The sequence below is a fragment of the Fragaria vesca genome, linkage group LG2 (assembly GCF_000184155.1).
Source record: "Fragaria vesca subsp. vesca linkage group LG2, FraVesHawaii_1.0, whole genome shotgun sequence".
NCBI classification, from domain to species: Eukaryota; Viridiplantae; Streptophyta; class Magnoliopsida; order Rosales; family Rosaceae; genus Fragaria; species Fragaria vesca.
The window spans coordinates 7,683,949-7,711,240 of NC_020492.1; the positions used below are offsets into that span (position 1 = coordinate 7,683,949).

Genomic DNA, 27,292 nt, shown 5'->3' on the forward strand with positions numbered 1-27,292 from the left:
CAAATAAGATTAAATCAATAAACGAACTAAATCTGTCAAACCTAAATCGTTCATGCTTATAATTATAAATCGTAGTTTTGAATATTTATAATTATATATTATGAAATTAGTGGGTAGCTAGTTGATATAAATAAATGGATTGCAGATTAGACTTTAGATCAACCTATGTTACACCGATACTCCACCCTGTGGAGTGTCGGAGTGTCCGACACTCCCGATACATTGATACCGATACGATACACCAAAATGTGTGTCCGATATGCCACGTGGGGTGTCCAAAAAAGTTGACTTTTTGGATACGTTGACCGACACACCACGTCAGCCTGAGACACGCCACGTCAGCGTTTGACACGCCACGTCAGCGTGTAGACTAGAAAAAAAAAAAAAAAAGAACTGAACTAATACCTAATTAAAGAGGAAGCCGACGACTAACATAGAAGAGGAACAACAAAAAATTAGAAAAAGGAAGCCCTAAACCCTAAACAAAAAATTAGAAAAAGGAAGCTGAGGGGAGGGTGTTCCAGATGCGACACAACTAGCTAGTACGAGTCGATCTAGAATTAGCCTTCCGTTCTTGCGCGGTGAGTTGGAGTCAGTTGGAGCGGGTGAGTGCTGGCTCCGCCTTCCGTTCCTTCGCCGACGTCGCCTCCGCCTACAGCCACTGGCCACCTAAACCCTTTCTTTGGTTGTAAGGTCAGTTTTAATCTCAGTTTTGAAGTCTTTGGTGATTGCAGGAGGAGATGTTTGCAAAATTGAGTTTATACCTGCTAGTATTAGATCATCAATTAGCTGAGAGTTTGTAGGAGGTTAGGTTTTATGCTGCTGTTTAATGTTGCTGCTGTGTGTCTATGCTGTTGTTTAATGTTGCTGTTGTTTAATGTTGCAGCTGTGTGTCTATGCTGCTGTTTAATGTTGATGCTGTGTGTCTATGCTGCTATTTAATGTTGATGTTGTGTGTCTATGCTGCTGTTTAATGTTGCTGCTATGTGTCTATGTTGTTGCTGTTTAATGTTGCTGCTGTTTAATGTTGGTGTTGTGTGTCTATGCTGCTGTTTAATGTTGGTGCTGTGTGTCTATGCTGCTGTTGTTTAATGTTGCTGTTGTTTAATGTTGATGTTATGTGTCTATGCTGCTGTTGTTTAATGTTGGTGCTGTGTGTCTATGCTGCTGTTTAATGTTGCTGCTGTTTAATGTTGGTGCTGTGTGTCTATGCTGCTGTTTAATGTTGCTGTTGTGTGTCTATGCTGCTGTTGTTTAATGTTGCTGCTGTGTGTCTATGCTGCTGTTTAATGTTGCTGCTGTTTAACGTTGCTGCTGTGTGTCTATGCTGCTGTTGTTGTTTAATGTTGCTGCTCTTTAATGTTGCTGCTGTGTGTCTATGCTGTTGGATTATTATGATTAGGATGAGTTCAAGTGCAGCCTCTACTGAACCTAGTGTTGAATCAACTAAGTCTCAAAGATTAGATGCTCCTCTGTGGAAGTATGTCACTATTACCAGCGGGTCAGACAAATCTGGAGGAAATGTTGCCTTTACATGCAATTTTTGTGGAGGGAAGTTAACAGGTTCACATTCTAGAGTGAAATCTCATTTGCTTAGAATCAAAGGCACTGGGGTAAAGATCTACCCCACAATCACTAGAGATCAAACGGTAGAATTGCAAGCACTTTTAGATCATTGTGACCAGCAGTTGAATGCAAAAGCTCAACACAAGGTTGCTTTGCCTCCTTCAAGTATGACCGGAAGTGGTATAAGTTATTTTCCGTTAAGAGAGAGGGAGGATGAAGTCAAGAAGAGAAGAGGGCTGAGTCCACAACTATCCAAGGCTTTTAGACAAGAAGACAGGAGAGAATGTGATGCTTCCGTTGCAAGACTTTTCTATAGTAGTGGCTTAGCATTCAATGTTGCAAGGAATCCAAACTACCGAGAGTCTTACAGTTTGGCTTCAAAGATTCCTGGTTATGTTCCTCCCGGGTACAATGCTTTGAGAACTACACTTCTTGACAACGAGAAACGTCATATTGAACGAACTCTACTACCTATCAAGAAGACATGGAAAGAGACCGGTGTGAGTTTGTGTTCCGATGGGTGGACCGATGGCCAAAAGAGGCCATTAATTAATATGATGGCTGCTGCTAAAGATGGGGCAATGATGCTGAAAGCAATAAATTGTGAAGGTGTGACTAAAAGCAAGGAAGAAATAGGCAGATTGCTTTTAGAATCTATCAATGAGATTGGGCCGGAGAATGTAGTTCAAGTGGTGACCGATAATGCACCCGTATCCGCTGCTGCTGGTGCTATAGTTGAGATTACACATCCACACATATTTTGGACACCATGTGTGGTCCATACTCTTAACCTTGCTTTAAAGGATTTGTTGAAGGCAAAATCTTATCTTCCTGGTGAGACGGTGGTGGAAGAGTTGGGTTGGCTTATGGAGGTGTATAATGATGTTTGGTTCATTAAGAATTTTGTGGTCAACCATAACATGCGTTTAGCTATGTACCATGAGCATTGTGCTTTGAGGTTGCTCCAAGTTGCCCCGACAAGGTTTGCTTCTCATTTTATTGTGCTTAAAAGGTTTAGGGATGTGAAGAGTGGCTTGCAACAAATGGTGATTAGTCAAAGATGGGATTTGTATAAAGAAGATGATGCTTCTAAAGCAAGAGTAGTCAAGGAAATGCTATTGAAGGAGAAGTTTTGGGAGCAAATTGATTTCTTGATTGCACTCATGGGTCCTATATATGAGATGATAAGGATGTCGGATATGGATAGGCCTTGTCTTCACTTGGTTTATGAGTGGTGGAATTCAATGATTGAGAAGGTGAAGAAAGCTGTTTTTAACCCTGAATTTGTGCATGTCATAACAGAGCATTGTGATGTGACACGGTTTTATGATGTGGTGTATCCTATCCTTACTGCTCGGTGGACCAAGAGTTGCACACCACTTCATTGCTTAGCACATTCCTTGAATCCAAAGTATTATAGCTCTCAATGGCTTGAAGAAGATCCTAATCGGGTTCCTCCACATAGAGATGCCGAGCTCAACAATGAAAGGAGGAGATGTTTTCAAAAGCTCTTTCCGGATTCTCAAACTCGTAATAAGGTGATGGAAGAATTTGCAAGGTTTTCATTGAACATGGGTGATTTTTCTTCCTCCGATGCTTTGGAGAATAAGTTTTGTTTTGAGCCTTTGACTTGGTGGGTGTCCTATGGACCTTCTACACCACTTCTCCAAAGTTTGGCTCTCAAGTTGCTTAATCAACCTTGTTCATCTTCATGTTGCGAAAGAAATTGGAGCACATATGCTTTCATTCAAGGTTTGAAGAGAAACAAATTGCAACCAAGAAGAGCCCAAGATTTAGTTTATGTCCATACTAATCTGCGTCTTTTAGCAAGAAAGAGCTCTAGCTATTACAAAGACATGGACTCAATGTGGGATCTTGGAGGAGATGACCATGACTCCATGGAACAAGGCAATATTGATGTGCTTGAGATGGCGACTTTGTCGCTCGATGTGCCGGTCTTGGAGAGGATGGTAATTGATGATGAGATGGAGACTTGAGGTAAATTTTCAGTTTGTAACTTCATGTTATATTAGTTTAATTATTGAATGATTATAAAGTTTAGATTAAGTATGGATGTAAATATATTGACTCATCTTCTTGTTTCTTAGGTGGTAAATGCATATGAGTTGTTGGTGTGCCTACTGCCTCCTTTTTCAAAGAATGCTATTTTCTCCTTTTTGGCTTTTTCAGAAAATTGCTACTGCCCAAAGTTGATGAATTGCTTCTTCTTAGCTTTTATGTTGTTAATTATGAACTTGAATCATTTTAACTATCAAGGATAAAAGATGATGCCCATGCATGCGTGCCTTGCTCTTCTGTATTTTGAATACCTCAGTTATGGGGTTTTAGGCAGTTGGTGTTGTTATGGGGTTAGGAATGTTGCATTTTCATTCAGTTTAATGAATATGTTGAATTTGATATAACTATTTGGTAATCATCCTTTAGATTAATATTGACTCTCTTTTATATTATTTGTTACAGACTTACAGTTATGCAATTGCTTTAAATTTATAACATTATTTAAGCAATGTGATGAATTTATTCATATTTGAGCATTTTTTTTATTATTTAAAAATATATAAATAAGTAATTATATTTGCCGTGTCCGAGCCGTGTCGAAAATGCAGTTTTTGAGTTTTGCCGTGTCGCCGTGTCGGTACGTATCGTGTTGCCGTATCCGTGTCCGTGTCCGTGTCCGTGCAACATAGAGATCAACCAATACGTGTCGGGAACAATCTCCCCAAAATACTATGATATTAGGTAGCTCATGTAAAGTAATGACATCAAAATCAACCAGTACATACTGTACATGCTATGGGAAGAACTTCTCTGTGACAGCCCAAACCCACATCAGCCCATCTGATATGATTACACAGACTGCAGACCACCTCCTGATTACAGGATCTTTTAGGATTGGGTTTTGGGGCCCTTCATCTAAGTAGATTTAGTAAGAATTTTGGCCCATTAGTAATTTTGAGTAGAATTTTTTTCGACTCTTACGTTGTGTTTGAATAAAGTAATTTCAATTTTCATAGAAATTTCAAAATCATAAGAACTACAATTCCATAAATTTAAATTCTATTAATTGAAAATTCCATTGTTTGGATTTCATGATGTAGAGTTTTAAAATGACAAGAATTTGTATTTAGACTAATCTCAGTCAAGGGGATTGACAAATGACATCTATTATGTGAGGAATTCAAGTCGAGAATTTAAACTTTCAAATTCCACGATTATTTTCCCGTGGAAATTGTTAATTCCACGAGACAAGAATCCAAACAGGGGAAATAGTCATAAGAAATTGGAAATTCTTTATTTTTGATTAAATTTCTGGGAATTCACTCGCATCCAAACACACCGTTATTTTCTTCGCTCTTCCCTTCTTGTCTCACTTTCCTTCTCACGTCTTGATCTCCACAGTAGCAAAGCCAGCAATGGTGCAGTAGCAAGATTGCGTCATACTCCCGATGTGTGAGATTTAATTCTTAATGAGATTCTAGTGGTGGTGCGGTGGGGTTACTTAAGATTGTCGGTTTCTTAGGTTTTTTTTTTTTTTTTACGAAAAATCTTGCGTCCGGACTAGTATATATGTGTGCTTCCGGTACTTTTTTAATTTTTATATACTATTGCTATGTAATCTGTAATCGGTAGTCGATAAATACCTTCCTTGGCCCACGATGCTGTGAAGCCCAGCATGAGGTAGATCGAACAAGCCTCATCCTGGAGGCCACATCAGTCTGGGCCGGGAGGGAGGCATTCCATAGAAGGCCAAATGCAGACCTCAGTAGTATATTTGTCCCGCATCGAATAACAGACAAGACACAAGTCAATGCGGGGCTATAAATACAATGCTGAAGTCAACCAAAAAGGTAAGAAAATCTCCTAGCATTAAATATTATACCTACCAACACAACTGAATTAATCATCGGAGAGAGAAAGACCGGAAAGTCCCGGTCAGTCTCCTCTTGCAGGTATCCAGTCTACGACAATTGAAAGAGAAGAGATCACGTCCGAGCATCTTCAAGGTCTACGGGATCTTACAGAAACATTTGGTGCCGTCTGTGGGAATCATTACAAAAAGCCAACGAGTCTCGATAGCAGAGTCAAGTGAGTTATTAGAAGGGAGCAGGATAATGTTTGAAGATCAACGCAGAATCGGTGAAGAGAGAACGCCGAGGACCATCTCTCGAAAGGAAGGATCGGGTGAAAGGCTGGAGTGTGCAGCCACTGGGAGTGGCCGGGAAAGGACCCCAGACGGAACGGTGCACGATGTCACGCAAGAAGAAATGGAGGATATGGTTAAAAGGCTGAAGGCGGACGTGGCACGTTTGGAGAGCGAGAGGACCCAGGACCGCCTGGAGGCAGCAGTCCGAGAGAAAAAATTAGAGCAAGATAACGCCACTATAATAAGCGCGCTAGCGCAAAGGTTAGAAAGTGACGAGGCGATCGAGCGGGCAGCGACCACACTCCGAGAGCAACATACGGAGGGTCGATGATCTCCCATGACACCGCCGGCAGCCCGTAGAACAGTCCATGTTGGGGCTAATCTATTCCCGGAAAGCATGGAAGGGGAAGGCCTGCCACCGCTCCCAACCCCCATCGAAGAAAGGATTAAAGAGCCAACGGGAGTTGAGGCGGCTTTAATGGCCATGCGAGATAGTGTGGTAAATCTGACAACGAGAGTGAATGAAGCGAAAAGGAGAGCGGCACATAACCCGCTCGGTATGGGATTCGAGGAAAGAGGAGGACCGTTCACGAAGATCATTACGCAGACATTGTGCTCTCATGCAGCTAAGCCGCTGAAGTTAAGCTACGAGGGCGAAGGGGACCCCCATCTCTTCCTCGATAGTTTCAAGTCCCACACCAACGCGAAGGGTTACGCGGACGCCATGTGTTGCAACATGTTCCAAGAGACATTGTCAGGAGAAACACTTAGTTGGTTTTACGAGCTCCCGGCCAGCTCGATAGACCGCTTCAAGCAGCTAGCAGACATGTTTGTCAACCGCTTCATATTGCGAATGGACGGGCAGAGCACAGCCCAGCTGTTTAAAGTAAAACGACAACATGGTGAAGGGCTAAAGGCCTTCGTGAACCGCTGGTAGGGTTCCACCGCTAAAGTGAGAAGTTTCGACAAGAAGGTAGCCAAGGAGGCATTTGTCCAAGCCCTTTTGCCCGGGAAGTTCATGTATGCCGTAAAAATTGAAAACCCCCGCGATTATGATGAACTGATGGAGATGGCAATCAGACATGCCCAAGCAGACCATGATACGTATGGGGATCAATACGCAGGCAAACGAAAGGAGGATAAGAGGTCCGAGTCCCAAGGGCAAACTATCCAAGAAATAAGAACATGGAAAGAGGATCAGGAGGGACAAGGTTTCACCCCCAGCAAGAGGTACAAAGTGGGAACCAGGAAGCAGGCCAAGCAAGTAGGAGGCCCGCAGGGGATGCAGGGGAAAGACAAAGGGAATTATCGGGACAGGGGGGGGGGTTCAAATCAACGGTTCCCGCGGCCAGGGAAAGCTTCACGACCTTGACGGCCACTCTAGAGTTGGTATGGAACGAGAATAAAGATGTTATCCCAGGGCCCCCGATGAGGAAGTTCCCGCCATCCAGATTGACAAAGGAGGACACCGGGAAATATTGCGGGTATCACGGTGAGGCCACCCACACGGTGAACAATTGTGTGGAGCTGAAGAAGGCAATAGAGGGCCAAATAAAAGCGGGCAAACTCCAGCAGTACGTGTCTGGACAGCGGCAAGCAGCAGGAGTTCCCGTTTATGAGACGATCAACACGATCCACGAGGGAGCACAGGTAGACCAGAGGAGCAACAGAGCGAAGAAACAGTGCACCGGAATCAAAGAAGGTCGAGAGATATTCACATTCGGTAGCTGCAACAATCAGCACGTCAGTGTGAGATGGAGATCGGTGACATTCGAGGAAAGCGAAGAGCAAGGAATCAGGCAGCCTCACGAGGACCTGTTCTTAGTCACCGCGCAGCTGGATCATTACATATGCAAGAAGATACTGATTGACACCGGGGCATCGGTGAATGTTTTATTTATAAACGCGTGGCAAGCGTGGAGAAGGGGGAACAATAAGCTTACACAGGACAACGAGCCATTGATAAGCTTCTCCGGGGACGTGGTGCAGCCCATGGGCTCGGATTATATTCCCATGATCCTGGAGGGCGTAGAGGGGAACACGCTAGCAACAGGGATAGATTTCATAGTCATCGACTGTGATTCGGCCTACAACGGGATATTGGGGAGGCCGGCTCTGTGGAAGGTGAAAGCTTTCATCGCTGGGCACATGCTGATGATGATATTACCATCCCCTGCGGGTATAGTAACCATCTGGGGGGATCAGCTGGCAGCGAGAGGATGCTATGCCATCGACCAAGATAATGGAAGGCGAATGGCAGAAGTGTTGGTTTCCGAGAACACGAAGAAGACCCTCGTAATGGATGCCTACAAGGATCCGAGGATTAATGTTGCAACCGAAGGAACCGAAGCCGAGAGGCCGGGATCTGTTGAGGAAACATAACTGATCATCATCTCTAATGAGTTCCCTGCGAGAACAGCAAGAATAGGGACAGGGTTACTTCCCGGGATGAAGGAAGAGTTTGCACGTTTCTTAAAAACGAACAGCAAGGCGTTTGCCTGGTCGTATGCAGACATCCCCGGGATCTCTAAAGATGTTGTGACGCACCGGTTGGGAATCCGGAAAGGAGGGCCCCCGGTGAGGCAAAAACGCAGATCATTTGACGTGGCGAAGTATGACATTATAAAGGGAGATGTGCAGAGGCTGTTGGATATCCAGTTCATCAAAGAAGCCAGGTACCCGTAATGGTTGGCCAATGTGGTCATGGTCCCGAAGAAAGCAGTGGGTAAGTGGAGGATGTGTGTGGATTACACGAGCCTTAACAGGGCTTGCCCTAAAGATAGCTTCCTGTTGCCGCGAATAGACTAACTCGTTGACTCCACCTCCGGGTTTGAGATGCTGAGCTTCATGGATGCATATGCGGGTTACAATCAAATAGCGATGGACGCGGCCGACGAAGAGCACACCGCATTCACCACCAACAAAGGGGTGTACTATTACAAAATGATGCCGTTCGGTTTGAAGAATGCAGGGGCAACCTATCAGCTCCTGATGAACAAAATGTTTGCTAAGCAGCTGAGAGTAACCATGGAAGTATACGTGGATGACATGCTGGTTAAGAGCCTTTCCGCGATCAAGCATGTAAACGACTTGCAGGCAGTCTTCGACATTATCCTCAAGTACGGTATGAGGTTGAACCCGGACAAGTGCTTATTTGGGGTTGTCAAAGGGAAGTTCCTGGGCCATGTGATTAGTAGGCAAGGAATTGAGGCAAACCCAGAGAAGGTCTAGGCCATACTGGATATGGAGGTCCCAAAAGTCAGGAGTGATGTGCAGTGTCTAACGGGCAAGATCGCTGCCCTTGCTAGGTTTGTTTGTTTCTAGACTCACGGACAAGTGCGCGCCGTTCAAACTGCTGAAGAGTCAGCACTGCAAGTTAATCAATTGGGGACCCGAGCAGGAGAAGGCTTTTAGGAAAGTTAAAGAGTATCTGGCATCGGTACCAATGCTTTCAAAGCCGATTCCTAGAGAAATGTTGTACCTCAATTTGGCAGCGTCAGACACAGCAGTAAGTTCAGCTCTGATCAGGAAAGATGAAACCATCGAGCTCCCGGTGTATTATGTGGGCAAGGGCTACACCTTGGCAGAGAGCAGGTATCCGGACCTTGAGAAATTGGCCTTGGCACTCGTCGTAACCGCCCGGAAGCTACGACATTACTTCCAAGTGCATTCCATCACCTTGTACACAAACTGCCCTCTACGGCAGGTTTTGCAAAGGCCGAAAGCTAGCGGGAGACTGGCTAAATGGGCGATAAAATTGGGTGAGTTTGACATACACTACATGTCGTGAGTAGCCATCAAGGGGCAAGCGGCTGCAGATTTCATCTCGGAGCTAACCCTTATGAAGAAGCACGAGGAGCATCCTGAAGTTGGGAGTGAAGTAACGGCGGCCCCCAAAGATGTTAAGTCGGGTTGGAAGTTTGACGGAGATGTCTCTTTAACTAAAGATAAGAGTGGGGCTGGAATAATATTGGTCAGTCCAGACGGGTTCAAGTACAAGTATGCCCTGGAGTTCAAATTCTCCACGTCCAACAACGCGGCTGAGTACGAAGCATTGATCAGGGGACTGCAGCTGGCACAAGAGATAGGGGTCAAGAGTGTGCAAGTGTTTAGCGACTCGCAGTTAGTGGTGAACCAGGTCAGCAGCACCTTTGAGGCCAAGGAACCGCATCTGAACTCCTATCAGGCATTGGCAAAGGCTTTCCTGAGCAGGTTTGAATCTGCAACGGTCAATTAGATCCCCGTGAAGGAAAACAGTAACGCTGATGCGTTGGCAAGACTTGCCACCGGCACCCGTCAAAAAGGGCGCAAGAAGGTCAAGGTCGAGATCCTTGATAGGCCTAGCATCAGCAAAACGATCTCTGAGGTATTCGCCATCACTGTTGGTCCTAGGGAGCCCGCATGGATGGACCCTATCATCGAGTTCCTTAAGGAAGGGGTCCGCCCAGAGAATAGGCGACAGTCAAGGAAGTTACAATCAAGGTGTGTGAGATACATGTTGATAGATGGAAAGTTGTACCGCACGGGTTATTGCTTCCCCATCTGAAGTGTGTATCAGTAGAGGAGGGAGAGACAATCCTACGGGACATCCACGAAGGAGTTTGCGGCAATCACTCTGGATCAAGATCCCTGTCTTTCAAAGCACTAAGACCGGGGTACTTTTGGCCAAACATGGGGAAGATGGCAGATCAAATGTCAGCGAGATGCCACAAATGTCACCAGCACGCTAATAAAATCCATTCCCCATCCGTCGCTCTCTCGATCTTAATGTCTCCATGGTCGTTCGCGCAATGGGGTTTGGATTTGATCGGAAAACTCCCAACCGCTCCCGGACAGTATAAGTATGCCATAGTGGCTGTAGATTACTACACCAAGTGGGTTGAAGTAGAGCCGTTAAGTCGGATAACCACCGAGAATGTAAAGAACTTCCTCATGAAGAATATCTATTGTAGGTTTAGTATCCCAGAAACAATCGTAACAAACAACGGTACACAATTTAATAACCCGAAACTCATAGAGTTCACCGAGGGCATGGGAACACGAATGTTGTTTGCATCGGTAGCTCACCCAAAGACCAACGGGAAAGTGGAGGCAGTCAACAAAATCATCAAGAAACTGCTATAGAAAAAGTTAGATGATGCCAAAGGGTTATGGGCACAGAGGCTCTTGGAAACACTATGGGCCATCCGAACGACAGCGACGGAGTCAACGGGAGAAACCCCCTTCAGCCTTGCCTTTGGCACGGAGGCTGTCATCCCAATTGAACTGACAGTGCTATCGGGAAGAGTCGAAGGCTACAATGAGGACACCAATGCAGAAGGCCTCCAGCTGGACTTGGATCTCATCGAGGAGAAGAGAGACAGGGTTGATCTGCATAACCAAGTGTACAAGCAACGAATTGCCAGACATTATGACAGTAAGGTCAGGCCCCAATCCTTGGGCCTGGGAGACTGGGTGATGAAGCGGGTGATGACCCAGCCAATAGCCCATGATTCAACATGGGAGGGACCTTATGAGATAGTGGAAGAAGTTGGACCAGCAACATTTTATCTAAGGGACCGTGATGGAATAGTCACCGGGCACCCGTGGAATACCGAACACCTTAGGTTTTACCTAGTATAGTCGGAAACATTGGCTTAGAGAATTGTAAATTATGCCCACCGGGTTAGTTCGTCAACCCGGGAGGATGCCTTCATTTTCTTTTGTACAACAACTAATATAGAAATGAAGAAGCAAATTTCAGCAAGTTAAATTTGTCCGTGAAATTTGTATCATTGGGAGTAAAACTAGACTCATCAGCAGGAAACAAATAAGGCAAGCACCTGTCGAGAGACATTCAAAAAGACCAACATGAAACAGCAAATAAATATTATATATCAACCGGATCACCGGGCAAAATTTAGTTCATCGGGAGTAGGCTGAAGGCCAGTTCAAAAAATGAGATCCAAAATAAAATCCAAAAAGTCCTATGATGTAAACAAGCAGGTCCTAAGCCTGGTCCTTCTCGGCCGGGACGCCGAGCTCATGATCTTCACTCTCGGATACCTCGTCATCTCCGACAATCTCTACGTTAGCCTCGGGAGGTGCCTCGGCGAATGCAGCCTGGAATCCTGGGCTTTAGCTTTTGCCTTTACTGTAAGTAGGTCAACCATCATTCGGGGTTTGTCAAGGTATCCGTGCTCACTCCACTCTGTGAACTTTTCGGTGATAGCACCATCCCGAGCAGCTTTCAAAAGATCATTCAGCTCTTGGGATTCCTTATACTTTGCTACAGCCTGGTCACAGAGCGAGGGAACGAGACGCTCAGTCTCCGCGAGCTCGGACTCTTTCTCTCGGAGCTTGCTCTCCAACGCAGCGGCTCCTGCTCGAAGCTTCTCGACCACCAGGCGCAGAGATTCGACCTTTGCTTCAAGCTCCTGGACCTGGTTGGCTTTGCTCTCCACCTCCTGGACATGTAGTTGCATCATGGCCAAATTTTCAGCCAGTGCATTCTTTTCCCTCTCCAAAGACCCTTTCTCTGTTTGCAGATAGCTCACGTGACCGTTCAGCTTGGCCACTTGCTTCTTGAGTTCAGGAGTGTCCTCGCTGGCATCAATAGAATGCACCGCGAAGAGAGCTTGCAAGAAAAACATGATGTTAAGCGGAAGTAACAACGGGAGCAACAAGAAAAAAAAAAAAAAAAGACCGAGCACTAACCTTCATGTGATGCTCCCGGGCAATCTGACGAGATTCAACGGGAGACCCTTCCTTAAACCTTACCCGGTCGTAATCAATACCCTTCAGGTCTCGGATCATCGCGCGCACAAATTTCTCGTCGACGCATCCGTATTCATCAAGGACCTGCCTGATTGGGGTCCTCGTGATGGTAGGAAGGGGAGGAGCAAGCAATGACAATGAGGGAGTTAAACCCTCGGACGCAGCCTTATGTTTCTTTGGGTTCGGGGCAAGATCCCCTGAGACATCCTTCCCGATGTAGGTCACCTGGGAATCCAGAACAGCCTGGCCTTTCTTTTTCGAGTGGTGGTGGTGGCGTTTCTTTTTCTCGCCCAGATTCACAACCACCTAGGATCCTCTGGGAGGAGGTTGCGGCGGCGGAGCTGTTGTCCTGTAGGCAGAATCCGCGACTTCCAACAATTTAGGTGTCTCTAAAACACGCACGGACTGCGTGTCCAGGTCCACCTCCGTACGGGAGGCAGCCTCCCACCTTTGACAGCAGCTTCTCAAGAAGTTCATGGTCCTTATCCATATCCAACGGGTGATTAGGACGCGGAACACGTCGAAGAATTTTTCCTGCAAGAAAAGTCCGTAAGTATTGATCCGACATGATATCTAAAATAAAATAAGGGAAACACAACAGAAACAACACGATCAAGTTATGGAACCCACCGGGTAGTCTACCCATCTCGCAGTGTACCAACATAGCCCACCGAGTAAGGTGGTACGAGTTGCAATCCTCCTCGGTAGGCCACGCTGCAAAAACCCGGGCGATACGCTCCCGCTCGATCACTGTCAGCGAGTAGTTCTGATCTCCAATGGCCTGAAAATAGTTAGGAACGGTATGCCGTTTGGTCTTTCGCTGCCACAAACTGCCCACCAAAACAACCTTTGCGCGCCACTCTTTGTTTATAGAAGACGGGAGATCAGTGACGATCGACTCGTAATCCCGGGTAGTAAAGTTTACGCACCCGGAGCTCCCGGCCTTCTTTGAATATGACAGTCGGTACAGGGCGCGGAACTCGTTAGTCGTGGGTCACCCGATGTTGGACAGAAAGTACAAACATCCGAGTCCCAGTAGCTGGCGCCATTGATTTGGAGGTACTTGCCCAGGAGCCAATTGCAGCATGCTCAGCATGTATTGTACGTATTGAGGAAGAGGCACCGAGAACCCGTTCCTAAACATATTGTCATGCACTGCGATGAAGTTGTCTTGAGGAGCGCAAACGAGCTCTCCGGGACGTAATCTGCGTAGTGGGAGGTCTGAAGGAATGTCCTAGTCCTCTCTGAAACGTTTGATCTCCTCGGGCGTAAAGCTACAGTCAGGCTCATCGCAGACCCTACCATCCTCCAATCGGTGTAGGGTCCGGGTGATGGGTATAGCTTCAAAAACTATCCCCTCGCTGCTACCTCGAGCGGGAACATCTGTGTGCTCAAGACTCGAGCAGGAAGTCTCCGTCGGAGAAGAAGCCCAAGCGGGAACGTTGCGGGAAGGCCGCTGCAAATATCCTTCCATCCTCTCATTGTCATCAACGAGAGACCGCTGAGAGGAGCCGGAACCACTAGCGCCAGTTGCCCTATGATCCATTTACCCTAAAACAGAAACCTAAGATCTCAGTTTTACCTAGACACGCCGCCATCAACGAGAAGATGCAAAACTCGTGCGCGACCCTAACCCACACGAACGCGAAACCCAAAGAAAACTAGAAAAATACCTAGGTTTGAACCAAAACAAACAACCCACAATCTAAACCAATACTACGAAATATGAAAAGCAAGGAGGAGCAGTGCTCAGCAGATAGTGATGGCCGGAGTCTTGCCGGAGCAGGGATCGCAGCGCACCTTGCAAGTGCAGAAAACCGGCGATAGAACAAAGAAAAGCTTCTCTTTCTCTCTACAGACCTTGAAAAGCGCTCCGAAACAGAGAACACGAAATGAACAGAAGAAAGTGAAGAAAAGGAGTAGACAACGAGGAACAAATGCGGACAGTGAAGAAAACGAAAGAGAAAACAGAGGGAACAGAAGAGGAATGAAACAGAGAAGCGGAAGAAGAGACTGGGGGGACTGAGGCATATATACTGTCACACCCCGGTTCTTAAGTTATTTTACGGTTATTACTTTGATATTATTTTAGTCTTTTACCGTGTTGAATAACCGTTGACTATCTAAGGACCCTAAAGTTGACTTTCTTTTCCGTTTAGAATTTGGAGAAACTTTCTTCATGAAAGTTGTAGAGGACGTTAATACGAGTTCGTAGACATGCTATGTGTTAAAATCGGAGTTAGCATGAAAAAGTTATGATTTAAGAGAGTAAATTTTTGAGATGGTAAAAAGGGGTAGCTATTAATGGGTATTATTTTGTTTTTTTGGTTGGGTTTTTGTAGCTAGACCGGCTGTGGAACAGCCCAAAGCCTCCCCCTCAGTTTTTTTTCTCTTCCCCTCTTCCTTCACTCTTTCTCCCTTGAGTTCCCCCGAGCCCCTCTCCGCCGGAAAACTTCCAGCCACCAGCTACTGCCGTCCGGCCAGCCACCAGCCACCACTTCACCCCAGTTCAGACCCCCATCTTCTCCTCTCCCTCCTCGGCCTAGCCCCCGAGCCCCTAACCCGCCGAAAGAGGAGAAAACTCGTCGGAGACGCCGGGAAACTTTTCGCCGGAAATTCCACCTCCGGCCACCATAGGTCGGAATCTTTGACTCGTCTTGTAGCTCTCATCAAGGTGAGTATTCCCTCAAAAGGAATAAGTCTATCTCGTTGTGGTTATGGAGAAATGTATAATTGAAGTTCTAGGGATTTTTGGATGTTTTTAGTCGATTACCCTAGTTAGCCTTAGAATTGGACTAAGTGCTAGTTAGGAAAGTTGTTGTGCATGATAAGAGGAGTATTCTGTTAAAATTTGGTAGAAATTGGAGGTCGCCGGAATCGGCCTCCGCCCGCCTCTGGCGCCGCCGCCGGTTGGGAGATTTTTATGTTTTTTAATGTGGAATAATAAGGGAAGTTTATTGAAGTGAATTATGGAATTTTTGGATGAGTTTTGGATAGGTTTATGATTTTCCGAAGTGTGGTATTATTGGCGGTGGAATAGTGTAGAATCCGGCCGTAGGATTTAAGTCATTAATTTATAGAAGGTTGATTTAGGGCTGCCGATATGTTCGGTGAAGTTTGAGCCATATTGAGTTAGAAATGGCGAAGTTGGGCAGTGAAGAGTGTGTGGGAGGCTCACGTTTAATTTTGCCCATTGAGTTTAATTATTGGATTTTTTAGTGGGGAACTAATTATATTTTTGGAACAGGACAAGAGGAGGCCCGAGTAGAGGAAGCCTCGGAGCGTCATCAGGCTTAGGCCCAATTAGTAAGTGGACTTTTATTTTAAACAATGTGCATGCAAAATAATTTATGTTGTTAGAGATTAACCGAAATTGAGAATTTCGTTGAGTATTTATATATATCCATATTTGGATGATTATGAGAATAATATGTATATGGTGAAATGCTAGCTAGCTATACGTGCTTTTCCACCATACTGAGGTAAAATTCCATTATGGTGCGACGTGAGCGTTAGACGCAATCGTCGTAGCCCTATATAAATATAATAATTTATATAGGGGATATGCGCGTATATATATTTATACACCTTCTTTTCCACCATAATGAGGTAAAATGCCATTATGGTGCAACGTGAGCGTTAGACGCAAGCGTTGTAACCTTGTGTGAATTTTCTATTTGTCTTTATTGTTTCAAGAAAATTCATACAAGGGATATGACGAGTGTAATACATACATATTTTATTTTAGTTTGAGAGGCTCTTATTTTTGAAGTGTTGGTGACTAGCGCGGCTAGTCACGTTTTGATAATTCGGTAAATTTTTAAAGGCTTTTGAGCTGGTTGCATGTCATTAATTGTTTTTCCACTGAAGATAAATCGGGAAAGCATAAAGATTAATTTTCTTTTAAAAAGTTATTTTTGTCCACTCACTCTAACGGTTTCAAATGTTTTCCCCTGGGCCCTTCTTTTTAAAATGCCCAGTCTGCAGAGTTCGGGTTGGATCTAGTAGGAGGCGAGGCATAGTCACCCGCATTTCCGCCAGTTTTCATCAGTAAGTTACCTGTTTAACCTACTAGTGTTTTCTTGCTTCCGCTAGTGTCTAGTAGCTCTGAATACTTTGGGATTATTGTATATTATGTTTAGAATTTCTGAAGGATAATTATGTGATGTTTGGACGTGTTGTATTACGAGTATAATTTGGAATTTTCGAGTTAGGGTTGTCCATTTTCAAGGGAGATTTTCTCAATCTTTTCAGTAAATTTTCCTTGGAGGTGGTCCATGCACGACTTACTCCGGGTTTCAGGGTGAAATTCGGGGTGGGTCGTGTCATATACGAAACGGGGGAAATCGCCTCGGTTCCCCCCCCCCCCCCACACATTAAATAAGCATTTACGGCCAACGAGGTAATCGGAGCCGTCGAGCTCCACCATAAGATCGCGCCACGTGTCCCACTAAGCGGTAGCTTCTCGAGTACGAGAAGAATGAAACGACGTGCATTAAATGCACGTCCCTTCGTTCCCCAGCACAGTGACACCTGTCGAACATGCAATTAGTGTTCTGACAAACCACCACCAACCCTAAAGCCAATGCACGGGATCCCGTATTCAAGTCTCCAGGACCAGTAGACATTTGCAAACCTGGCTGTAAATAAAAATATAATAATAATCCCGGATTAAAATCATCGAGAGGAAGCATGCAACGATTGCATTTCATTCCTGGGCCGCGTAAGTTACCATCGAGAGGAAAACCACAGGCAATTTCTTATCACGATTCCCGGATAAGAACTAACGGGAAGACATACAACTGTTGATATACCCGAGTAATAACCAACAGGAGGCATGCGCACGAATTTAAGTCATGCATAACACCCCGGAAACGTACCACCGGGAAGCATGGACTACAATTGAAACCATGAGAACCGTAAGTCCCTTGTACAGCTCCCGGAGACATGGAGTTGGGCAATTCATATCATTCCCTTCATATGGAGAACAATGGTCTGATAACCCACGCGGGGATAATACCCTGCGCTCGAGCAAGAACACAGAATATGGAAAAGCTCGCTACCTTCCATTTCAGTAGCAACTCGTTCAAACAAGTCCTGAGTACGAACTTGGGGGGACTAGGAACGGGTACCCGTTGAGTGTAGCATCGCGGGTACCCGTTGAGAGTGTAGCATCGCGGTCAATTTCTTCAAGTCCCTACTCAAGACGTGTCTTGAATGGGAACTTGGGAGGACTTATAATCGGTAGTCGATAAATACCTTTCTTGGCCAACGATGCGTGAAGCCCAGCATGAGGTAGATCGAACAAGCCTCATCCTAGAGGCCACATCAGTCTGGGCCGGGAGGGAGGCATTCCGCAGAAGGCCAAATATAGACCTCAGTAGTATATTTGTCCCACATCGAATAACAGACAAAACACAAGTCAACACGGAGCTATAAATACAATGCTGAAGTCAACCAAAAAGGTAAGAAAATCTCCTAGCATTAAATATTATACCTACCAACACAACTGACTTAATCATCGGAGAGAGAAAGACCGGAAATTCCCGGTCAATCTCCTCTTGCAGGTATCCAGTCTACGGCAATTGAAAGAGAAGAGATCACGTCTGAGCATCTTCAAGGTCTACGGGATCTTGCAGAAACAAAATCATAATCTTAACCGTTCAAAAGTTGAATTAACCAATGAATATCACTTATGCAAAAAATCGATGTAAACAAATTTCGTTTGCTCAGCTAAATGAATCTTACAATTTGACGGTTGATCATGAGATTGCTAACTTTCACCAAAATTGTCTATTTGTTAATGCAATCGGTTGAGCAAATGATTTTTGTTTACATTGATTTTTTACAGAGGTGATCTTCATTGGTTAATTCAATTTTTAAACAGTTAAAATTATAATTTATATTGGCAAATGTATGTAAATAAGAGAGAGTCTGGACTCACACATACATATTAGTCCGGACTTTAAGTATTTTATTTTTATTTTTACCGTTTATAATTTACATTTTTTCATTTCTTTTCTTTTAGTTTTTTTTTCTTGCGTAATTGCGAAACTGGACATTTACAGTACGGGTAAAAAATGCACAGGATGGTGAATTTAAAAATTACGAAGATGATAATAGCCCCACCCGATAAAAACGAGCATCACATCATGGAGTGACTCGAGCTCCATCTCTCTCTGTGCTTTAGTTTGATGTTACAACAAGAAGAGAGAACCACAGAAACCCAGCCAGAGCAAATCCGAGAGTGTGTAACAGAAACCATGAACGTCCCCGGGAAGCTCAATTCCTCAAGCTCCGAATTGGACCTGGATCGCCCCAACCTCGAGGACTACCTCCCTTCCGGGGCCTCCATCCAGCAAGAACCCGACGGCAAGCTTCACCTGTATAAAACTCCCCCTCAAACTCTCCTTTTCTTCTGATTTTGCTTTCCTCAACTCATTTCACACTGTTGAATCTCAGCCGTGATTTGCTTGACATCTCTCCCGCCCTCTCCGAGGCCGCCGGCGCCATTATCGATGTGAGTTCATAATTTGACTGCTTTGACTAGAAGCTTTGCTTGTTATGTGTAATAATTTGCTCTGTAATCTCACTGATTTTGTTAGAGGTTGATTTGAAATTTTAGTGATTGATTGTGCAACGTTGGATGAAACAGGACTCGTTCACGCGGTGCTTTAAGTCGAATCCGCCGGAGCCGTGGAATTGGAATGTCTATTTGTTCCCTTTGTGGTGTTTCGGTGTGGTGATTCGCTACTTTGTTCTGTTTCCACTTAGGTTAGAGTTTCTATCTCTGCTTACATATTCAGAATCACATGCATTTTTGCCATCGAGCAGCGAAATGTGCTTGTTTGAAGTTATTGGTTTACAGATTCTTAGTTGATGGTGCTTGCCATTGTCATTGGTTTTTGTTTTTGTTGTCTTTTTAGCTACTGAGGGGTTTTAATTTATTGTGCAGGGTACTGGTGTTGACAATCGGGTGGATAATTTTCCTTTCGGCATTCATTCCTGTGCACTTATTACTCAAAGGCCACGACAAGTTGAGAAAATATTTAGAGGTGCAGATTGTTTTATTACATTTCTATACTTATCATGTACTTTGGATTAATCAGCAGCTCAATTTTTTTTCCTATTGTCTTAAAATAAGGGTGGATTTTCGTGATTGCTTTTTATAGGCATCAGGTTCAGTGAGGTAGTGTTGTGTAATCTTTCAGACTGCTACAATATAGTTTGGGTTATGCATATATTATCTTTTATGCTCTCTGAAAAATAGTTGAACTGTATTTTGCTATTGTTCTCTACAGAAGGTATTTTACCTTTTTCTCTTGTCTCTTTCCAGCAAGTGTTAAATATGCTTAATCTTCAGGGTGTTGCAGTTCTAGTCTATTATTGCATAGTACATAATACATTTGTGCTCTTAATGCTCCTTCATCTGTTCTTGCTTCCTATTTTAAACATCCTGTGGTACTTATTTTGCCCTATTTTTTCTTCTTTCTTCAGAGATGTTTGGTGGAGTTAATTTGTAGCTTCTTTGTTGCATCTTGGACTGGGGTTGTGAAGTACCATGGGCCACGGCCTAGCATGCGGCCAAAGCAGGTGCTTGTAACTTTATTATTTCTTTTTATATAACCAATATTTATTTGTGCCCGACCGCCAGTCCTTATCTTTTCTTCGTGGTCTGAGCAGGTTTTTGTGGCCAATCATACTTCCATGATTGATTTCATCATCCTAGAACAAATGACGGCATTTGCTGTAATTATGCAAAAGCATCCTGGATGGGTTGGTAAGTGTTATTGTTGATATTCTTTTTTCTTAGTTATTTATTGCAATTCTGTTTTTACAAGTGATTCTACCAAAACCTTGAAGGAAACATGTCACTTTCATCCACAAAGTTTTGTACTTATCTTGTTTGTATCGCTGAAAAGTCATGTAAAATTTGCCTAATTTTTGTAGTGTCTTGACCACAAATATCCATCTTGCATCTAAGTTCCTCAGGTCTTTCATGGAAGTGAAGTTTTATGGCTTTACATGATTTCATTTTATTTTCCTGGGTTAAGAAATGAATTTAGTACTGATCATATTTTCTTGTATGTCAATGAATCTTTTGTAATCGTTGCCAAGTGAAGACACAGATTTTGGCCTTTTGGATCTATTCTATTTTTCAGGAATGGCAAAAATCAAAGTTTGCATTTGCACATAATAATTGAAGTCCATATGATTTTCATATTCTTGGAGAAAGATGGAATCAAACTGATTATTCTCTCTGTTTGTGCCTCATGTGAAGGATTGTTGCAAAAAACTATTTTAGAGAGTCTGGGATGTATATGGTTCAATCGTTCAGAGGCAAAGGATCGGGAAATTGTTGCGAAGAAGTAAGTACAAACAGAAAGAGCATGGCTGGATTTTTGTATAGAATTGTTGTCTGTGTCATTGGTATATGAACTTGTGCAGTTTTGCCTCTTTTTCAGATTAAGGGATCATGTTGTGGGGCCTGACAATAACCCTCTCCTTATATTTCCTGAAGGAACTTGTGTAAACAATCACTACACTGTTATGTTTAAGAAGGTCTGTATCTGAGCTTTTGTTATTAGTGTATTAATTTTCCGTCTTCGACTGTAGGGCTTATATGCCTGAACTTGTTTCTATCAAGAAATTCTTGGTCTTTGTTGTTTTATCTAACCTTTTCTTTTATATTTTAAATGTTTAGGGAGCTTTTGAGCTTGGCTGCTCAGTATGCCCTGTTGCAATCAAGTACAACAAAATTTTCGTTGATGCATTCTGGAACAGCCGAAAGTAAGAAAGCCTGAATTTTGACACAGTAATATATCATACACTAAGACTTGCCTAATTATTGGGCTTGTTCCTTGACTTGTCTCTCTTAATATGACCAAGATAGTCTGTCTTATCTCATTCTGTACTCTGAAACTAGTATTTAGAAAGCATGAATTGTCTCAATGCAAGTAAACGTAATCGTAATAGTCCAATCCTTGTGACCTGGCCATTGATGGTGCTCTGTTTTTATAGTTTTGGGCTTTAGATCCATACTTGGGGTGTTGTTATGCTGTCCATTACTGCAAGGGTTTATAATATGTTATTGTTGCAGGCAGTCCTTCACAATGCATCTTCTGCAGCTTATGACGTCATGGGCTGTTGTTTGTGATGTGTGGTATTTGGAGCCTGAAAATATCAGGCCTGGGGAGACTCCCATTGAATTTGCGGAGAGGTAACTATCCTTTCCTAGGCTTGTAATTATGAACAAAGTGCTTTCCCCTAGGTTGATCTGATCTTGTTTAATCTCCCCACCAATTTGGATACTTCATTGCAGGGTCAGGGAGATAATTTCTGTTCGAGCAGGACTTAAGATGGTCCCGTGGGACGGGTATCTGAAATATTCCCGCCCTAGCCCAAAGCACAGAGAACGAAAGTAAGTAAATGAATGAAAATACAATTCTGACAGAAACTATTTCATTTGCAATCTCAACTTACATTTTATTTACAGATGCGGCACATAATCATGGGGCTCATTAGTGATCTTCTCTTTGCAGGCAACAAAGCTTTGCTGAGTCAATGCTCCGACGCCTAGAGGAAAAGTAATATTTGTGTCTTCAATTCTAGTCTTAGTTCATTTTAAACTTGTTGCATGTACTTCACTCCACACTCAATCATTTGAGTAACTGGTCTCTGGAAAAACAGTTAAATGATGATATATAAGTAACTGTGTTGCCCAGTTAGTTTCTTGAATATATGCAAAGTGTATACAGCTCGGTTTCTGTGGGTTTGCGCAAAGTTTTATAAGCTTTTTTTTATGTATTTTTGCTTGTGTTTTCTGTAGAGAAGTTATCATTCCATCTTTTTTCTAAATGAAACCATCAATTTTAGGTTGTTTTCATAAACACAGCCATCTATCCCACTAGAATGAGAGCCCTTGACTTACGAATGGAGACTTGACTTTGTTTGGCAGAATCTTTGTTCAACAGAATAAAGTTTCCTGCTGATCATTCAAAAACTAGGAATTAAGGCTCGTTTTCATATTTGAGGCACAACTATGACGCAGACTGCAGTGATTAACTTCTCCATTTCATACCTTAGTATTCAATTGGTCCCGCCGGTTAGGCATGGCTTATTGCCTTCTTGGTTTTCTTAATGCTGCCGCTTTATAATAATGGACTATATAATTTGACGTTAATCAAATTTTTTTGGAAGTCCACCATGGCTGTGTCACATGATCAGAGAATAGGTTATCTTTTAGATTTAACGATCATATGATTATCAAACAAACTGAAGAATATCTAGATCCGAGTCCCAAGTTTGGTGTCTATTCTTAACAAGTTTAGTTAAATCATCAAACAGTTTTGTGAAATGGCAACTGCAAGGTGGAATTCCGATCAATTCAAATGTGGAAAGTGGCCTGTCAACCACCTCTAAAGGCCGGGGAAAGCCTAACGAGAAAAACCATTGCCGACGGTGCAGATCGGCCTTTACCATCAGGTGAAGACCTCGGAAAACTATAATTAGACTATTTGGCGAAGTATTGCTACTTTAACATCACAAGAGAAAGTCCTCACCCTACTGGGATATCCAAAATAAGGAAAAATCACAGAACAAATCATTTATTTTTTTTATCAAATGAGTTGTTTTCATACGGTTACAAATGATAATTAGAATCCACTAACAGACCACTTATAACAAACATTAGACCAAAAGAACCGACCCTAATCTCGTAATCTTCTTAATGGAGCTAGAGGGATCTTTAATACACCATGAGGCAAGAAAATTGATAACGAAGACCTAGGAGACTCAAACATCACATGCACGAAGTGGTATAGAAGTGTCGATATACCAAATGGGCAGTGGCTCCGAAGACATGAAAGATTGACGGGTATAGAAGTCAACTCCGCCTGCTGAGGAACGAATAACTGATCATCAACTTCGACCATGTTTTATCATTGAAAGGATGAAGAAACACAAAAATGTGCTGTTCCAACATCCGTGTCGAGTAGGTCAAGAACAACTCTGGTATGATTCGTATAATGAACTATCATCCCAGTTGTCTATTAACATGGTGTCCAAACAGTGCATACCCAAACCATCTTCGAAACACAAAGGACCAGATACCCTGTCCATTTGTGTGAGTGTGACTAGTACCTAGATAGCCACCAAAGGAACAGAACACTACCATCCAAGTCTCCCGCTGTGTGTCCCACTGTTCACTGCAGTCAAGGTCTTCTCTCCTCTCCCAGTTCTGACCCGCACCATACGCCACTCAAACCTCCACTTGTCTCTTCTTCTTCTTTCCACACTTTCAGCTTCCCCTTATTACTGAACCCCTAACCCGACATTCACTCAATCCTTAAACCCCTATACCCGAAATGGGTTTCTCTAAGCTCACCCTGCTCCTCCTCCTCACCCTCATCTCCATTCTCACCGCCCCTTCCTCCACCGCCTTCAACTGCACCACCCCCACCAACGCCACTTCCAACTGCCACGCGCTCATCGACTTCGTCCCCACAAACGCCACCACTCTCAACGCCGTCAAGACCCTCTTCAACATGACCCACCTCCGCACCCTCCTCGGAGCCAACAACCTCCCCCTCTCGACCCCAGCCGACTCACCCGTCCCCGCCGCCAGCAAGCTCCTCGTCCCCTTCTCCTGCACCTGCCTCAACGGCTCCGGCATCTCCAAACGCCGCCCCATCTACACCGTCAAGGCCGGCGACGGCCTCGACTACATAGCCAGCCTCTTCTCCCGCCTCGTCACCTACCAGGAGATCGCGCAGGTCAACGGCATACCCGACCCGAATCAGATCGAGGTCGGGCAGCAGCTGTGGATCCCACTGCCGTGTAGCTGCGACCACGTGGACGGCCTGGAGGTCGTGCATTACGGACATGTGGTGGAGGCTGGGAGCTCGGTGCAGAAGATCGCCGAAGAGTACGGGACCACCGAAGAGACGCTCCTCAGGATTAATGGGATGCCCGACCCGAATAAACTTCTGGCTGGGCAGGTCCTTGATGTTCCTCTCAAAGGTAAAAACCTTTTTCACTTTTCACCTCTCATTTTCTACCTTTTGCAAAATCAGAAAGCTATTATTTGTGTGTTAGACTAATCAGATAAAACCGATCAATGGTAATTATATTATGACTAAAATGGAGTTACATCACTATCATAGTGACCAGGACCGGTTTGACATATATAGCTTTTCAAGTGTAGAAAACTGAGTCTTTAGCCCTAGAAGCGTCATCGAGGAAACCTGTGACATCGATCAAAAGGGTGCATGATACTGTATAATTTATAAACTATGTAGCAAAAAAGTGTTTGGTAAAATGCAAAAATTTTTTTTTTTTTAAATTTGCACCATTAGGCTGCTGATTATAGAATGTAAGTTAAGCTATCCCAAACTGGGTCTTAAGCTTTATAGTCTTCTATGGCAGGTTATTGGATTTGGGTTTCAGATATTTAGAAGAAAACCTTTGTTTTCTACCTAGTGCCATTATAAAATCTAGATAGGGTTGGATATTGCATCAGTTTAATGGCTTTAATTAAAAGGGGCTGCCAATTAAGTAATAGCAGTTTATATGTTGTTCTTATAGTAGTGATTTTGATATAGAATTGATTAAGATAATTAGGACTAATTACCAAGAGTTGGTTTAAGTGGATGTGGGTCCTCATGGATTGGGTTGTCCTTTTCTGGGAAATTCCCAAAGCCATCTGTAATGGCACCAATGACTTTGACTATTTTGTTAGGAACTTGGGATAGAAAACTGTAGACATAGAGTGGAAAGCTATTTTACTACAATTGTTTGGTAGGGTGAAACTGTGGAAGGAAGAAGGGGAGGTGTAGTCAGTCTCAGAGATATTCTATAGAAAGTTAGCTTACCTTATTTTTCATGTGATCATGTCTATAATTGATTTGTGGGGACTCCAATAGAGCTACATATATAGACAGCTAAATCAAATAGCTGTTTATTGATAGGGATATGTACTCCTACAAATAATTTGTCTGAACTTTATTGCTAGTTTCATGAAATGCCTGAAGAAATTGATGAGGTTGTGTTTGATACAAGAGACTACTGCATTTGACAAGTCATTTTTGCCTCACCTCTTTGCTGTATCATTAGTTTCACTTATAAAATGACTGATGTTTCAAATGTGGATTGGCAGCTTGTGCATCGTCAGTATCAAATGACTCGTTTGATTCCCCGCTACTTGTTTCTAATAACACATACGTCTTCACTGCTAACAATTGCGTGAAGTGTCAATGTAGTTCTGCGAACAACTGGACGTGAGTGCACTTTGAACCAGTTTGTTTGTCTGTTTTCATTTGGAGAATTCTCATCAAGTCTGCAATTTTCATTTGTGGCCAGATTACAATGCGAGCCATCATATCTTAATTCAACTCTCTGGGAAACATGCCCTTCGATGCAATGCCAAGATTCAAATCAGTTATACATAGGCAACACTACCTCCTCCACCTGCAATCAAACAACTTGTGCCTATACGGGTTACAATACCAACACCATTCTTACTAAGCTGGTAGCTCAGTCCACCTGTTCAAGTAAGTACACCTTAACCCGCTGCATAATACATATTTATGTTAAAGAACTGTTTCCAAATCATGGGCCATTTTCTGCACATTATTTTTAGACAAACTCATGAGTTTGGCCCTAGTGAAGGGAAAAAATTCATCAGTTTAGATAGTAGTTCTGAACATAAATGCATTAGGTCCTGGACCATTCTTCTTCTAGCAATGGCATAGTCACCATAAAATAATTCATCAAATCCATATCAGAGAGGGCCAGGTAGATGTCCATTCATTTCGACTGATTTGAACTTGATATTACCTTTTCAATCATTGTTGATATGAATTCACCGACAGTGTGACTGCAAGAAGCTAATTCATCCTACATAACTCCACACTTACATTACCCAAATTTTGTCTATATAACATGATCAGTCATTCCATTTCAAAAAAAAAAAAAAATACATGTTCAGCTAGACCTTGATTGTTGGACTCTTGGACATCAGTAATAACTGTGGTTATCATCGATTCAAACTGATATCTGTGTTTTTCATTCCCCAACAGCTCCCAACACCGCTTCAAAGATGGGATTACACGGCTCCAGCTGGAACTTCTTTTTCGTAGCAGTTCACTTGGCGCTTCTTTGTCTCCATCTTTGATGAAATGTCTAAGTAAGTTTGTACGAGATTGTCCGGTTTTTGTTTGTGTTAGGAGGATGAGGAAGCAGACTGATATGGTGCAATTCTTCTGTACATCCTTTCTGTACTAGTACACCGTCAAATTTGTGAGCAAGCATGCATGATCATGCCTTTCCGAGAGTAGATTTCCTTCTGTTAGGAATCAAATACGACCTTGTTTCAAACATGCCTTGGACTCATCTTGTAGCAATGCCATTCTTAAATGTTATCATATTTTCTTCTGTATGGAACACACACTGTTTTGCCTAGGTCTAAAATGCTCTCCATGTATGCAACTGAATACAAACCAAGGTATCAGACAAAAATTAATGGGAGTTTAGAAGCAAATTCTATTCCTCGAAAAACCAAATTACCATCACGCCTTGATCCGAGAAGAGGTTACATGTAAACAAGGAACTCTCCTCACTCGTTCTATAGGACCACCAGGTGTGAAAATTGTCACCCAAAGTTACTCGTAATGAAGGCATGACCCGGGTAAAACCTATCGGGTCAAATATCGGACCCAAGTAAAATCCGAAATGCAAAACTGTAAATTTGCAACTGAAAGTCCTCGCTTCTCTGTATAAATGACACTGTAAACTGCAACAAGAAAT

The 27,292-nt window shown here is 43.4% G+C and overlaps 5 protein-coding genes across 5 annotated transcripts; all 5 read left to right on the plus strand.

Annotated features, from left to right (window-relative positions):
• Nucleotides 1–1,403: 1,403 nt before the first annotated feature.
• On the plus strand, nt 1,404–3,563 carry LOC101307174. The gene has a single exon (XM_004292249.1). The coding sequence runs from the start codon at nt 1,404–1,406 to the stop codon at nt 3,561–3,563; it is 2,160 nt and encodes a 719-aa protein (XP_004292297.1).
• A 6,009-nt stretch (nt 3,564–9,572) lies between these two features.
• LOC101307459 lies at nt 9,573–10,277 on the plus strand. Its single transcript, XM_004292250.1, has 2 exons — nt 9,573–9,869; nt 9,969–10,277. The coding sequence occupies exons 1-2, from the start codon at nt 9,573–9,575 to the stop codon at nt 10,275–10,277; spliced, it is 606 nt and encodes a 201-aa protein (XP_004292298.1).
• A 125-nt stretch (nt 10,278–10,402) lies between these two features.
• Nucleotides 10,403–11,353, plus strand: LOC101307754 (gypsy retrotransposon integrase-like protein 1-like). Its single transcript, XM_004292251.1, has 2 exons — nt 10,403–10,789; nt 10,892–11,353. Exons 1-2 carry the CDS (start codon nt 10,403–10,405, stop codon nt 11,351–11,353), a joined length of 849 nt encoding a protein of 282 aa, XP_004292299.1.
• Nucleotides 11,354–18,622: 7,269 nt separating this feature from the next.
• Nucleotides 18,623–22,254, plus strand: LOC101295577 (glycerol-3-phosphate acyltransferase 3-like). Its single transcript, XM_004289997.1, has 12 exons — nt 18,623–18,872; nt 18,950–19,007; nt 19,143–19,261; nt 19,443–19,542; nt 19,985–20,080; nt 20,171–20,267; nt 20,769–20,856; nt 20,953–21,049; nt 21,192–21,277; nt 21,588–21,707; nt 21,810–21,908; nt 22,030–22,254. The coding sequence occupies exons 1-12, from the start codon at nt 18,682–18,684 to the stop codon at nt 22,076–22,078; spliced, it is 1,200 nt and encodes a 399-aa protein (XP_004290045.1). The 5' UTR covers nt 18,623–18,681; the 3' UTR covers nt 22,079–22,254.
• Nucleotides 22,255–23,826: 1,572 nt separating this feature from the next.
• Nucleotides 23,827–26,923, plus strand: LOC101295871 (lysM domain-containing GPI-anchored protein 2-like). The gene is made up of 4 exons (XM_004289998.1): nt 23,827–24,508; nt 25,644–25,764; nt 25,847–26,037; nt 26,566–26,923. The coding sequence occupies exons 1-4, from the start codon at nt 23,854–23,856 to the stop codon at nt 26,658–26,660; spliced, it is 1,062 nt and encodes a 353-aa protein (XP_004290046.1). The 5' UTR covers nt 23,827–23,853; the 3' UTR covers nt 26,661–26,923.
• The last annotated feature ends 369 nt before the right edge of the window (nt 26,924–27,292 follow it).

Excerpts from the sequence above, each read along its gene's own strand:
- LOC101307754 (XM_004292251.1), top strand. The coding sequence starts at position 10,403 with ATGGGGAAGATGGCAGATCAAATGTCAGCGAGATGCCACAAATGTCAC. Across the intron at positions 10,790-10,891 it reads CACGAATGTTGTTTGCATCG|AGGCTCTTGGAAACACTATG; the intron begins GTAGCTCACCCA and ends TTATGGGCACAG.
- LOC101295577 (XM_004289997.1), top strand. The coding sequence starts at position 18,682 with ATGTTACAACAAGAAGAGAGAACCACAGAAACCCAGCCAGAGCAAATC. Across the intron at positions 19,262-19,442 it reads TTTGTTCTGTTTCCACTTAG|GGTACTGGTGTTGACAATCG; the intron begins GTTAGAGTTTCT and ends TTTATTGTGCAG. Across the intron at positions 20,857-20,952 it reads CGGGAAATTGTTGCGAAGAA|ATTAAGGGATCATGTTGTGG; the intron begins GTAAGTACAAAC and ends CCTCTTTTTCAG.
- LOC101295871 (XM_004289998.1), top strand. The coding sequence starts at position 23,854 with ATGGGTTTCTCTAAGCTCACCCTGCTCCTCCTCCTCACCCTCATCTCC. Across the intron at positions 24,509-25,643 it reads CCTTGATGTTCCTCTCAAAG|CTTGTGCATCGTCAGTATCA; the intron begins GTAAAAACCTTT and ends GTGGATTGGCAG. Across the intron at positions 25,765-25,846 it reads AGTTCTGCGAACAACTGGAC|ATTACAATGCGAGCCATCAT; the intron begins GTGAGTGCACTT and ends ATTTGTGGCCAG.
- LOC101307174 (XM_004292249.1), top strand. The coding sequence starts at position 1,404 with ATGAGTTCAAGTGCAGCCTCTACTGAACCTAGTGTTGAATCAACTAAG.
- LOC101307459 (XM_004292250.1), top strand. The coding sequence starts at position 9,573 with ATGAAGAAGCACGAGGAGCATCCTGAAGTTGGGAGTGAAGTAACGGCG. Across the intron at positions 9,870-9,968 it reads CGCAGTTAGTGGTGAACCAG|ATCCCCGTGAAGGAAAACAG; the intron begins GTCAGCAGCACC and ends ACGGTCAATTAG.